Source organism: Nicotiana tabacum, chromosome 13 (genome assembly GCF_000715075.1).
Source record: "Nicotiana tabacum cultivar K326 chromosome 13, ASM71507v2, whole genome shotgun sequence".
NCBI lineage: Eukaryota > Viridiplantae > Streptophyta > Magnoliopsida > Solanales > Solanaceae > Nicotiana > Nicotiana tabacum.
Genome location: NC_134092.1, coordinates 38,119,159 through 38,131,596, shown reverse-complemented (window position 1 = coordinate 38,131,596; position 12,438 = coordinate 38,119,159). Strand labels below are relative to the sequence as shown.

At 37.3% G+C, this 12,438-nt stretch overlaps 1 protein-coding gene across 1 annotated transcript; it reads right to left on the bottom strand.

The window, feature by feature from the left end:
• Nucleotides 1-866: 866 nt before the first annotated feature.
• LOC107811513 (chromatin remodeling protein EBS) lies at nucleotides 867-12,170 on the bottom strand. Its single transcript, XM_016636460.2, has 5 exons — nucleotides 11,831-12,170; nucleotides 7,731-8,073; nucleotides 7,540-7,608; nucleotides 6,063-6,189; nucleotides 867-1,195 (listed from the first exon to the last, which is right to left on the bottom strand). The coding sequence occupies exons 1-5, from the start codon at nucleotides 11,901-11,903 to the stop codon at nucleotides 1,169-1,171; spliced, it is 639 nt and encodes a 212-aa protein (XP_016491946.1). The 5' UTR covers nucleotides 11,904-12,170; the 3' UTR covers nucleotides 867-1,168.
• Between the last annotated feature and the right edge of the window lie 268 nt (nucleotides 12,171-12,438).

Genomic DNA, 12,438 nt, shown 5'->3' with positions numbered 1-12,438 from the left:
ATGTCTATAATTAATTTAGTTTGCTTTTTCTTTTGGTAGGGCATAGACCTTGCAAGAAAGATTCACCAACTGGAATTCAATTGTATTTCTATATATGTATTTCAATTTTTTTAGTTAGTAGAACCTTCCAAATATATATAAGAAGTCTCTTGTTTCATCCAATACTAAATTTTCAATAAATATTAATTTATGAACCAATTATTTCAATTGTGCAATATACTCAAGAATAAGAAGTTAGAGATTGAATCCATAAAACTTAAATTTTGAATTCGCTTCTAATTCATGGCTTTTGGATGCCCGAATCTTGCTCCCACTAGAATAGTCATCCTTTCATTATTAAGCTGCTCTCAAATTGAGAAGAATTCTAGTCATCCATTTATCTTAGAGAAAAATATGTTCCCTGGGACCTTGAAAAGAATATGTAATTGGAAACACAAACCAACAGGGTTATAAAATATATGTTGGCGCACGAATTGCAAAGAACATTTAGATGAATGAATTGACAACTCATTTAACCACCAAATTTAAACAACCTGAACTTGGTACACCAGGAAAAAACTTTCCCGGACACAACATATGCGCCAAAACATGTTTATTGACCATATTAAGGTGAAACTGAGGTGAGAATACATATTAATTAACCATGATCAAGTGAAAGATTTAATGCAAAACAGACATGTCACGAACTGTTGTATGCACCGGCTACAGCCGAGCAAGTAATATTGTCGATACTCTCCACAAACAAGAGACATGGTCACTCTAGATAAGGAAATTATAGTTCTTAAATATGATGGTCAACAAACCCTTCCATTTTCAGCCAAAATAGGTGCCAGATGCAGAAGGGTCGTCACATTATAAAATAAATCTAGAAATGGAAAATAGATTTAACTGCTAAATATTTTAAGATTAGTAGTCCGCAATGTCCAGTTACAACTCATTTAGGTCACACAAATTGCAGTCAGTTGGACACACAATGTCACTCACTTACCCAGTCAGTTGCACACAAGATCTTATATATAGAAAAAGTGGTTACAATAGATTAAGAAGGGTGTCAGGCTTTTGAAAGCACATTATCTTCTCAGTGCTGTACAATTCGATAGCACAACAGTACTGGAGCTTGTACGGAAGAAAATGTGTACCTCCTTATACTGCATGAAGGTCAAAGCTGTTATCTCTTCCTGCGCTTCGACTCCACCTAGCAATTGAACAAGAGATGGCTTAGCTAAAATATTTACTGGCTAAGATAAATTAGAGGCTAAGATTCATAAGAGCCTATATTTCAAGTATAGCATTTTATGATGCAGCTCCCTGAGAGCACAAAGAAATATGTATGTGCATACACGAGTCGGAATACCCATCTACACGTCAGAAATAAGGTACACAATTGAATAAATATCACAGCCTATTATCATTCAGCCAGATCCCAGAACCAATCATCTCAATCCCACCTCTGTTTCTACTTAAGAATCCTAAGAGTACTTATTAAAAAAAACTTAAAGAATCCTAACAGCCACCCAGCATGACAACCCAACTAACAACCATTTTATCCATCTTATTGTTCATTTAGCCAACATCCACTGCCATAGGCAGGAGATATCAATCAATAATCAGAACCAGTCTATTGTATACAACAACAAACCCAGTGTATCCCACAAATAGGGGGTATGGGAGGGTATTATGTACGCAGCCTTACCCCTACCTTATGCAGGTAGAGAGACTATTTCCTGTAGAAACCAGTCTATTGTATGTCAAACAAAATTTCCCAACCCACCCCCTTCTTATTCTCCCATCCTATGTTGCTCGGACTATCTGAAAATGTTGCCGGGTATATGTCAGATCCTCCAAAAGTAGTGCAATTTTGGAGGATCCGACACACGTGCAGCAGCATTTTGGAGAGTCTCTCCCATCAACAGCCATTCATCTACTACCTGCAACCCGTAGAGCCACTTCCTGCAATTCTCTCTTTATGACTTAATTATTACATCAAATGTTCAATGTCAAGTCACGCCTGACAACACAAAAACTAGAGATTCTAGCACAAGAATCAGACACAGAAATGAGTAAGCTGGTATGAAACCAATTGGCACCTGACACCACAAACTTTTACATATTACTCTGCCCCAAATTAATTATCCTAGAATTTTTTTTTGAGATGGTCCCAAACTAACTATCCTAGATTTCTGTGATTGTTTTGAAATATGTCCACTTTCCTCAATAGGAACATCTACCAACCTATGCTATAAGGTAACACGACACCCAAAATGTACTTACTAAAGTTCGAATTCATCAAAAAGTTAATCTTATCTTCATTATACCATCTGTTTACATAGAATGAAACTTCATCTCATGCCTTCTCACCCAATTTGAATCAAATTATATCTCTGGGAAGTTTTACAGCTGATGTTAGAGTGTGAATCCCACTAAATTTGTTGAATGACAATTTTTTAAATGCTTTCCTGCTAACTTTGTTTCGAAATCAAACATAGGAGAAGATGTAAGTTTAATTCATTCAGTCCGACACCTTTCTTACTGGGGTCTTGTGTTCAACGCTAAAGAGATTTGACCCAATTGTATCTCAATTTTCTTCATGGTTGTAGAATGGGAACTTTGCACTTGACTCAAATCACGCAGTGTGGCCTCTGTCTTCTTGCGCTTTCCCAACATCTTCTCTAGCAATATCTCAATCTTTGCAAGCTTGTTGTTTTTGAGATTCTCCTAGGGGAATTGACGATTGCCCTTGATTGTAGGAAGGCGGAGGGAATGGTTGCTCTGTTGATACATATGGGGCCTTTGACCATTGGTTGTTTGTGAGGACCATACTCGCCTATTTCCACCTTGACTATTAGAATTCCATCCCTGATTGCCATGATTGTTGTTTAAACCTTGGTTGTTTAGCCATTGTTGGGGTAGACTCCCTTGGCTTTGATTGGGGCCTCCTTGATAGTTGCCTCTTTGTCGATTCATTCTCCTTTGGTAATTACCCACATAATTAGCCGCTTCATTTTGTACATAGTGACAATGTTCTTGAACATTGCTTGCCATGCACATGAGACAAACTGTCCATTCATGGCGTCAACCACGTGGACTGTCTTCACTCCCAATTCTGAAATTTGCTTTGAAATGGGGAACATATGAGTTGTCAACTGTGCTATAGCTTTATCTCGTGCTTCATTCTCCTTGAAACTTGTTTGCTTGAGGTAATAGGTGTAGCATCACTATCCCACATGTGCCATGCATGGGCATTCTAGAATACTTTGTCTAAAATTACTCCAGCTTCCAGGAATGTTAAGTCCATGGTTTTGCCATTCGGCATTCCAGGAATGTTAGGTCCATGATTGTGCCATTCGCCATTATCAACCACTGATCTTGTGACCTTGTCCAAAGCTAGGTAAAAGGTTTGTTGCAATGTTAAGTCAGGGCATCCATGCTGGGACACTTCTTCAGACACCTTGTATCTCTCCCATGCCTCATATAAGGTTTCAATGGCCTTTGATGAAACCCTAGGATGTCCTTTCTCAACTTTGCAATCCTAGTGGGCGGAAAGAATTTGGCGAAGCACACCTAAGTAACTCCTCCCAATTATAAATTGACAACGCAGGGCGCTCATCTAACCACACTGAGGCTTCCCCTTGCAATGAGAATGGGAAAAACCTCAATCTTAAGGCACCCTTAGATACACTGGTTTTTTTATACAAAGCACAAACTAACAAAAAGTTGTGAATATGTAGCTAAGGTCTTCACACGGTTGGCCACCAAATACCCGTTTTTTGCTAGCATTTGGAATATCAAAGGTGTAAGTTAAAATTTGCCACTCTGATATGCGACAGAATTATGTTATTAGCACAACCATAGTTGACATCGATTGGCTCATCCTCATCACCCAAAGGTGGTAGTGGTACAATAGTGTTTGGATTGGCCATTGCAAGTACCCAACTGGAGAAAGCAAAATTAAAAAGAGAACACCAACCGGATCAAAGTATAGTAATCCAAATACACTAGTAATCCGAAAATACCTACTGCTCCCCAGCAACAACGTCAAAATTTGGTAACATCCAACTTACTCCTAAAAAGGATAAGTGGTTGTCACAAATATACCTAACAAGAGTGGGGTCAAATATACAATGAGCAATTGATTGGTGGGATCACTAAGTATAGACATATTTCTAGAATAATACATTATATGAGTTTTGGCGTTTTTGATTTATCTAACAACTACAAAAAGTGAATAAGTAAAGCAATTAACTAATATTGAATAAAATCAGATAGAGAAAAGAGAAAGGCACTAGGGTTGTATCTCCTTTCTAACTTGCATTACCTAGTGGGTATTTTCTTAGTTTGCCTAATTACTTGGTTAATTATTATGGCTCAATCTTAATTACCATAATATTTTTCAGTATTAATGGATCCATCTTAATTAAATTTTCCCAAGTCTAATTAGATGCTTTAAGTCCCTATTGAGTTAAACTCAAGGAAAAATCTAGTTATTCCTAGGTTGATTCAATAAATTGAGCTATACAATCCCTTGCTACTTAGTTCTTACCTGGTCCTAATTCTCCCTTCCCAAATGAGAACTAAGACATTCAACGCTTATTCAAGTATTGGCAACCACTCAATTACAATTTAAGCATGAAATCAATTAGATAACAATAACCCCAAGCAAGTTAAGGTAAACAATCAGTAACTCATGAACATACAAATTAGTTAGGTCTACCCAAGTTAGATGTTTAACTAGACATTCTTAAAATGAAAATAAGAACACAAATTAATGAAGTAAACACAACGGGTAGATGAAATTAAGGATAAATGATTCAGACTCAATGATTAGAGTCCACCAAGTGTTGGATCTCCAAGTAGAAAATACTCAAGCACATCTCAACTTTCCAACCAAAGATAAGAAAAAGACCTAAACAGTAACTATTTATTAGCATCTAAGTTAAACTGCAACAAGTTTACAAAAGTACCCTTCGGAAAGCCCATCTTGCTGCCGCACTTTGGATTCTGTAGTCACACTTCACATTCAAATAGCTTAAGTTGTAGTTCAACCCAGTTTTGCGGCCAAACTTTTATTTAGCAATTGCATTTTACTTCTTCAGTGAACCGGAGCTTACTTACATTCATCTTCCTATCTATACAACTAAGGAACTCATTTCAACTTGGGAGTGACTAGACATATTATCAAATCGCAAGCAATCAACAACTAGAAATCCAACACCAACTTAGTTTGGTCATTAGTCGTCGATATTATCATTAGTATGATACATTAGGTATCATCATGACCTAAACACTGACCCTTCTTTGCTCAGTCCTAGCATTCTCCTTCCATTAGGGTGAAGGAATCTGACATATTTGGTATCACCATGACTAAACATGCAACTCTTCCCTTCTTACTCGAGCCCATCCCTCTCCTTCCTTTGGGATGAACAAAAGATCCTAACAACCAGCTACATATAACAACAGTGTAAGAAAGCAACCATCACCATCCCATCTCTATCACAAACAGAAAAAGGCCGTTTACTAAATCTTAGTAATGATAATTAGGACATTAACTGACTTGCTAATAACACTACTGCTAAACGTCTATGCGGTCGTTTGGTTGGTGAACACGTTATACCAGAATTATAATGTCGGGATTATAATGCGTGGATTAAATAATGACGTGAATATTTAGTGTATATACTCTTCTTGGTAAATGTTTGGTTCATCGGACTAAAATGAGATATTTGGGGTATAATATAAAACATGCGTTTGGTTTTATGCTAGATAAATTGGGATAAGCTTTTCTTTTCAAATTTAACCTAGACTTTTTTAAAGGAATTACGAAGAAGAGTTTTGGAGAAGGGCATCTTTGTCATTTTGGTGTTTTATCCCGTGATTTTATCCCGCGTGTATAAAAATAATACCAGAATTATGGTATAACAATCGCGGGATTGCTAATTCCAGAATCAAAAGTTCAACCAAACGCTGGATATAATTTATCTTGTATTTTATCCCGGAATTGTTATCCCTAGTCCCACAAACCAGACGATCCCCAAGTCTAACAAGTGTATGCAACAGATTCTTACCTTTGGCTCAACATGGAACGAGCTCAAAGGTCGTTTGGCACCATCTTCCGACGAACAGTCAGAACACAAGAAAGGGTCTAATTTCTTTGCTTCTTCAATGGTCATACCCATACAAGAAGGATGGAACCTGCAATAAAGTTGTACAAAAGATGAAAAGACCATCTTACAAATGTAGATATCTTTTGAAGAGTTCTTAAAAACATAGTTATCCAACAATCATAACACAGAAAGCTTAATAGAACTCCATGACCGACTCAGACCTCCCTAATATACAGGATGCTGAATAACACAGCAAAAATTGCACTCAACACCAGTAGAGGCAATTACAAACATAAGGATTTTCAAACTTCTACTCCACACTACTCTGGCCTTCTGTTCCCTCCTTACAAGTTCCTATTAGTTCACAGCTGAATACGAAAATGTAGACTCATTTTTTAATTTAATCATATTTTCCCACTTAACAAGAAGCTTATTTAGATGTTCTTTCTTGTATCAACCCTTTTTTTATTTCATTGTTCAACCTTACACCTAACTCACTTTTAGCTTATTGATCATATCCATCATATATCTCTCATGATTGCCTTCAAAGGAACTTGGCCATCTATAGATCCAATTCAACCTAATACACCAATCATTCTTAGATGCTCGGCACTATATTTATCTATTAGATTCATTCTCTCTTATAAACATCTAGATACATATTGCATTCAAATCCAAACTATACCCATACAGAGGTTCCAGTTCCTGTTACAGTATTGTTTTAACTTATTGCAAGAATTTGAAGAATATAGCAAAATTATGACAAAAGCTATCAATTCGTCTTACAAATTTAAATGGCTGAATAAGGGGATAAGGGCAGAAAAACATACAAAAGATGCAATTCTAGAGCAGTTTTTCCCTAATTGTTATACTAACACAATATGAATAGCGGACAACAACAAGGATAAGACTACTCCAAGAACAAATTTCAGAAGATCAAGTATTTGTGTATTAAAGAAAAAAATTGTGCATATAGAGATAACATAGAGGCAGAGGGATATGACAAATGTCTTTTGCATTTTCATACTTTATGTCCTCAGATGTTGTCCATGTGACCATTTATCTGTCTTTAAAAGGGCAGCCCGGTGCACTAAGCTCCCGCTATGTGCGGGGCCCGGGGAAGGGCCGGACCACAAGGGTCTATTGTATGCAACCTTACCCAGCATTTCTGCAAGAGGTTGTTTCCACGGCTTGAACTCGTGACCTCATAGTCACATGGCAGCAACTTTACCAGTTATGCCAAGGCTCCCCTTCACCATTTATCTGTCTTTATTATTTATATATGAATTAAAGTTAACTCCAATAAGACATACCCTTTCTCTCTCATTTCATTTTTTAACCTAAAGTTTAGAACACCGAGCTTACTTGTTGGTTTCCATGAATACAAGTAAAAAAGACATGCTAATATGTAAAGGAATGAATTCAGTAATATGTATACCAGTCTTTGCATCCTTCACATTGCACCATGAGATCATCCGGGTTATAGGGCATCTCACACTTACAATACCTTCAAAATCAAAACATTCGGGAGATATCAGCATGTTAACAAACAATACAAGCACAACTCTAATATTCCACCAAAAAAAAGAGCAATTTTCAAATTTCACAGTAAAGCTATGAGCAACTCACACAGCAACACGGTCAGGAGTAAATCCTCCTGTGGCAGCTTTGTACTCGAACCTACAAAAGTAATCCTTAGAGCCCACATTCTCCAGTTTGGTGTAGCTCTTGAAAGAGTGCACTATGCACTTCCCCTCGATGGTGTGTGCACTCTGCAAATCGTAGTGATCTGACAAGAACAGCTCCTTGGCCCCGTGGAACTGTCTGCGGCCACCAATAGACTCCTCAGGGCGGTAGTACCATCGAACTCGAACCTTCACATTGTTACGGTGGTCAGCCTCAATTTTCTCTACCCTTGCCACATATGGGGGCTTATCAGAATCAGATGGTTTCATCAACACATAATCACCAGCTGAGACAAAAACAAAAGCAGAAATCTTAATCTCCTGTAAGCTCCAATCAAGCACTTCTTCAACACCCCACCCCCCCCCTTCCCCCAAACAAAAGCAAGAAAAGCTGACAGTGTAAATAGAAAGTAATGCCCCAAATTTCATCAGATTCATTAAGAAGTATGGTACATGAATGTATGCATGTCTATTTTGTGTCGGGACAACAAAATGTCCACATTGATTGTTCGAGAAATAGTGCAAACTAAAAGCACAACTGAATAATTTAGGGAGACAAAGCCCAATGAACTACAAAGGAATCCATTACAAAAGACAATCCTCCATTCCAATTTATATGGCATTTTTTTCATTTTGCAGCATTAGTGTCTAACACCAATAACAATGTTCAATAGAACTTGCAAACTTTCAAGAATTCAAATTCATTTATCTATTCAATTTTTTTTAATCCCATCAGTTAAGAGGTACATGGGGTCGGTTAAGAACCACGTGGTTAACAATGACTTACTTACCTAATCCCTTAGTTATCAATACATAGATAAAGAACATGAAGGTAGAGGTGTGAAGTATCAATCAGGAAAGAAAAAAACTTCTCTATTCTGTGTTTCTCTCCGTCTCCGATCTCTCTCTTCTCTCTGCATTATTTACTTCCTCCTCCTTTTCTTTCATCTCTTCTCAATGTATTCTTCTCCTTCTCTGAAGCTTACATCTAAATCCCTGCTAGAGTTAGTTGCAAGTGCTTTGTCGTGTCCATGTCAGCATAGTTTAATTTCACTATCCATTTTTTCCACTTTGTATTTCACTACCTTTTTCCTACGAGTCTAAATGGAGCGACATGGTCAGTGAAGATTCATATAGACAAGTACCTATGATGAACATTTTCCCTTAATTGTATATTTAGTAGGAATATCTCCTCTTGGTTATATATTTGAATAAAATATATTCTCTTGGTTGTGTATTTGGTAGAAATGCATTCACTTGGTTGTATATTTGGTATAGGAGAATCTTGTAGATACAAAATATATAACCAATAGAACATATTCCTACCAAATTACAACCAAGAGAATATATTCCTCATTAGTGCCGAACCCAACTAGCTTAGGATTGAGGCAAAGTTGTTGTATTTCTTTTTTTCCAGAAAGTTAATAGTGTTGTTATATTTCATTTCCTTTGGGTCCATCATAATTGTAGTTAAGTTGAATATCAATGAAATAGTCCTTCTCTTGAATTGTTCTGAATATTGGGATCATTACAATTTCTTTTTGATAACTGATCCCCGAGGATTGTAGGACACCGTTCAAAACTCGATGGATAATAGACCAGCCTCTTTACCCTTCGCCGCTTATAAACCAAGCTTTTGTCAACGGCAAGTTCAAACCGGTAACGTGCACCTGGCCCACACATCACGCACTGCGCTCTTACCACTAGAACAAAACCATTGGGAGCTGTTAGACTAACTTTTCAGCCACTACTTTAGTATTTTCTTACACTCTCACTAATATAATATTCCTACATAAGTCGTATCAACATCGTACAAGCTGTTTTGAATTGTGTATTCTTGTTATATTAAATTTTATTGTTAAATTAAATACAAAATTGTCATGATTATTGCTTAAAAGCTTATTGTATTGTTCACTCTCAAAAAAAAGGTTTATTGTATTGTATTGTTAAATCCATTGTTAGCTAACAATGAAAAGATCCATTTTACGTAACAACCAATTTGGTGTGGTGGGATTGTTACGTTATTTCTCTTTCCAATTGTCTAACTGCTACTAATAATCTCATTTTATCCTATACCTCATTTTGACCTGTAGTTCCACCTTTTACTATAATCACATTTCAGCAGCCCTTCCTCATTACTACTACTCCTTCTAGTCACTTTGTCGTCTAGTATGTAATCATCCCTTTTCATCTTTTTTCCATTTTTTGAGTGTTGAATTATTGTTGCAACAATTATAGGGGTATCAAGCTGCTAAGGCATATGATGAAAGTTTGGGAGAGGGTTGGTTGAAGCGAGGGTGAGGAGGTATGTCTCCATTTTCGAGAACAAGTTTGGTTTTATGCCGGGTCGGTCGACAGCGGAAGTCATTCACCTTGTGAGGAGATTGGCGAAGCGGTATAGGGAAATGAAAAAGGAGTTATATGTGGTGTTCATTGACCTAGAGAAAACTTACGACAAAGTCCCGAGAGAGGTTCTTTGGAGATATTTGGAGGCTAAAGGTATGTCTATAGCTTACATTAGGATGATCAAGGACAAGTATGATAGAGCTAAGACCCGAGTTAGAACTATGGGGGAGACTTGGAATACTTCCTGGTTGTGATGGGGTTGCACCATGGACCAGTCTTTAGTCCATTTTTTTATTTTCCTTGGTGATGGACGCGCTGACGCGGCACATTCAAGGGGAGGTGTCATGGTGTGTGTTATTTGCAAATGATATAGTTCTGACTGACGAGACACGAGGTGGTGTTAACGAGAGGCTGGAGGTTTGGAGACAGACTCACTCTTGAGTCTAAAGGTTTTAAGTTGAGCATGACCAACACAGAGTATTTGAAGTGTAAGTTCAACGATGTTATCCAGGAAGCGGACATAGATGTGAGGCTTGATACACAAGTCATCCCAGGAGAGGAAGTTTCAAGCACCTTGAGTCTATTATACAAGGAAATGGGAAGATTGATGAGGATGTCACACGTTGTATCGGAGCAGAGTGGATGAAATAGAGGCTCGCTGCTGGTGTCTTGTGTGATAAAAATGTGCCACTAAGACTTAAAGATATGTTCTATAGAGTGGTGGTTAGACCGACTATGTTGTACGGGGTAAAGTGTTGGCCAGTCAAGAACTCTCATGTCCAGAAGTTGAAAGTAGCTGAAATGAGGATGTTGAATAAGATGCGCGAGGCGAGGCTAAGATGGTTTGGGCATGTGAAGAAGAGAAGCAAAGATGCTCCAGTTAGCAGGTGTGAGAGGTTGGCCTTGGTGGGATATAAGGAGGGGTAGAGGTAGACCTAAGAAGTATTAGGAGAGGTGATTAGGCAGGACATGGAGCAACAGGACCTTACCGACGACATGGCCCTTGATAGGAGCGTGTGAAGGTCAAGGATTAAGGTAGAAGGTTAGTAGGTAGTCGAGCGTGTCCCTTTGTCTTTCTCTAGCCGGTAGCATGAGTGTTAATATGGTATCCTTTTATCCTTAGATTGCTAGTACTACCTATTGTTTGATTGGTATCTTTGTTTCGCTTCTTTAATATCTTGTTATTGTTACTACATGTTGTCACTGCTTCTTTTCTTTAGCCGAGGGTCTACCGGAAACAACCTCTCTACCTTACCAGGATAGGGGTAAGGTTGCGTACACTCTAACTTCCCCATACCCCACTTGTGGGAATTCACTAAGTTGTTGTTGTTGTTGTTGTCGTTGTTGAGTGTTGAATTACTGATAAATTCAATATCCATAGTAATTAAGGACATTTTAGTGAACTTATCAGTTGTTGATAGTACAATACAATCAAATCAAATCAAACAAGAAAAAACTGTTAAACCACAAACAAATAATACAATCTATCCAACTATAGTCTTAGCAACACAACACATTAAACTCCGTGTTCAATCAAACACTCCCATAAAAATAAGAAAACAGGGAGATAAATTCCAAGTCCAAAAAAATGAAAACAAGGATGAGTATTTGCCTCCATATACACACACAACAAAGCATTTATTTAACATAAAAATAAAATCCAAAGATAAATTAATAAAAGGAAAAAAACATTATTACGTCTTACGACTTTGTTGGTACCCTTGATAGTGTAAGAATCAAGGTCCTTCTTCCCTGGTTTAGTCTTTGCCATCAATTCTCTCTCACTGGTCAAGAGTCAAGACTCAAGACCCACAAACTTCCTTCTACGGGTTACAATACTTTTTTTGCTTTTCTTTTGGATTTTCTTTCACGAAAATACAGTGACCCAGTTATCAAAATCCTACGATGGTTAACACTTTGCTTGTTGCAGACAGTGGAGAAGCAGAAACCCTAATAGCTGAAAACTGTAGGTCGAACGAAAGGGGGAAAGAAGAAAGAGGTTTTGTTCCTGTACAGTAAGTTGTAACCAATGAAACATATCTGTCCCAACCATATGAATTAAGTTAATCATGACTAAATGATAAATTAAGTAAAATATAAATAATTAAGTAGAGATCAATTAAATATTTAATTATAAGATTGATGGAAACACGGTGTAATAATTAGGATGACTCTTGTATTTATGTTTATTTTATATTTTTATCTTAAATTCAAAAAATATTAATGTGCTCACATTCTAGGTTGTACACGGAGCAGGTGTCGAAAGTAAAGCAACAACAACAAACAACAATAGCAACAATTTAATA

What these genes read in the sequence shown, in the direction of transcription:
- LOC107811513 (XM_016636460.2), bottom strand. Translation starts at nt 11,903, where the DNA reads ATGGCAAAGACTAAACCAGGGAAGAAGGACCTTGATTCTTACACTATC. An exon ending in TACCAACAAAGTCGTAAGAC is followed by an intron (nt 8,074 to 11,830) that starts GTAATAATGTTT and finishes TTTTTGTCTCAG; the next exon opens with CTGGTGATTATGTGTTGATG. An exon ending in CGTTCCATGTTGAGCCAAAG is followed by an intron (nt 1,196 to 6,062) that starts GTAAGAATCTGT and finishes TTCAATTGCTAG; the next exon opens with GTGGAGTCGAAGCGCAGGAA.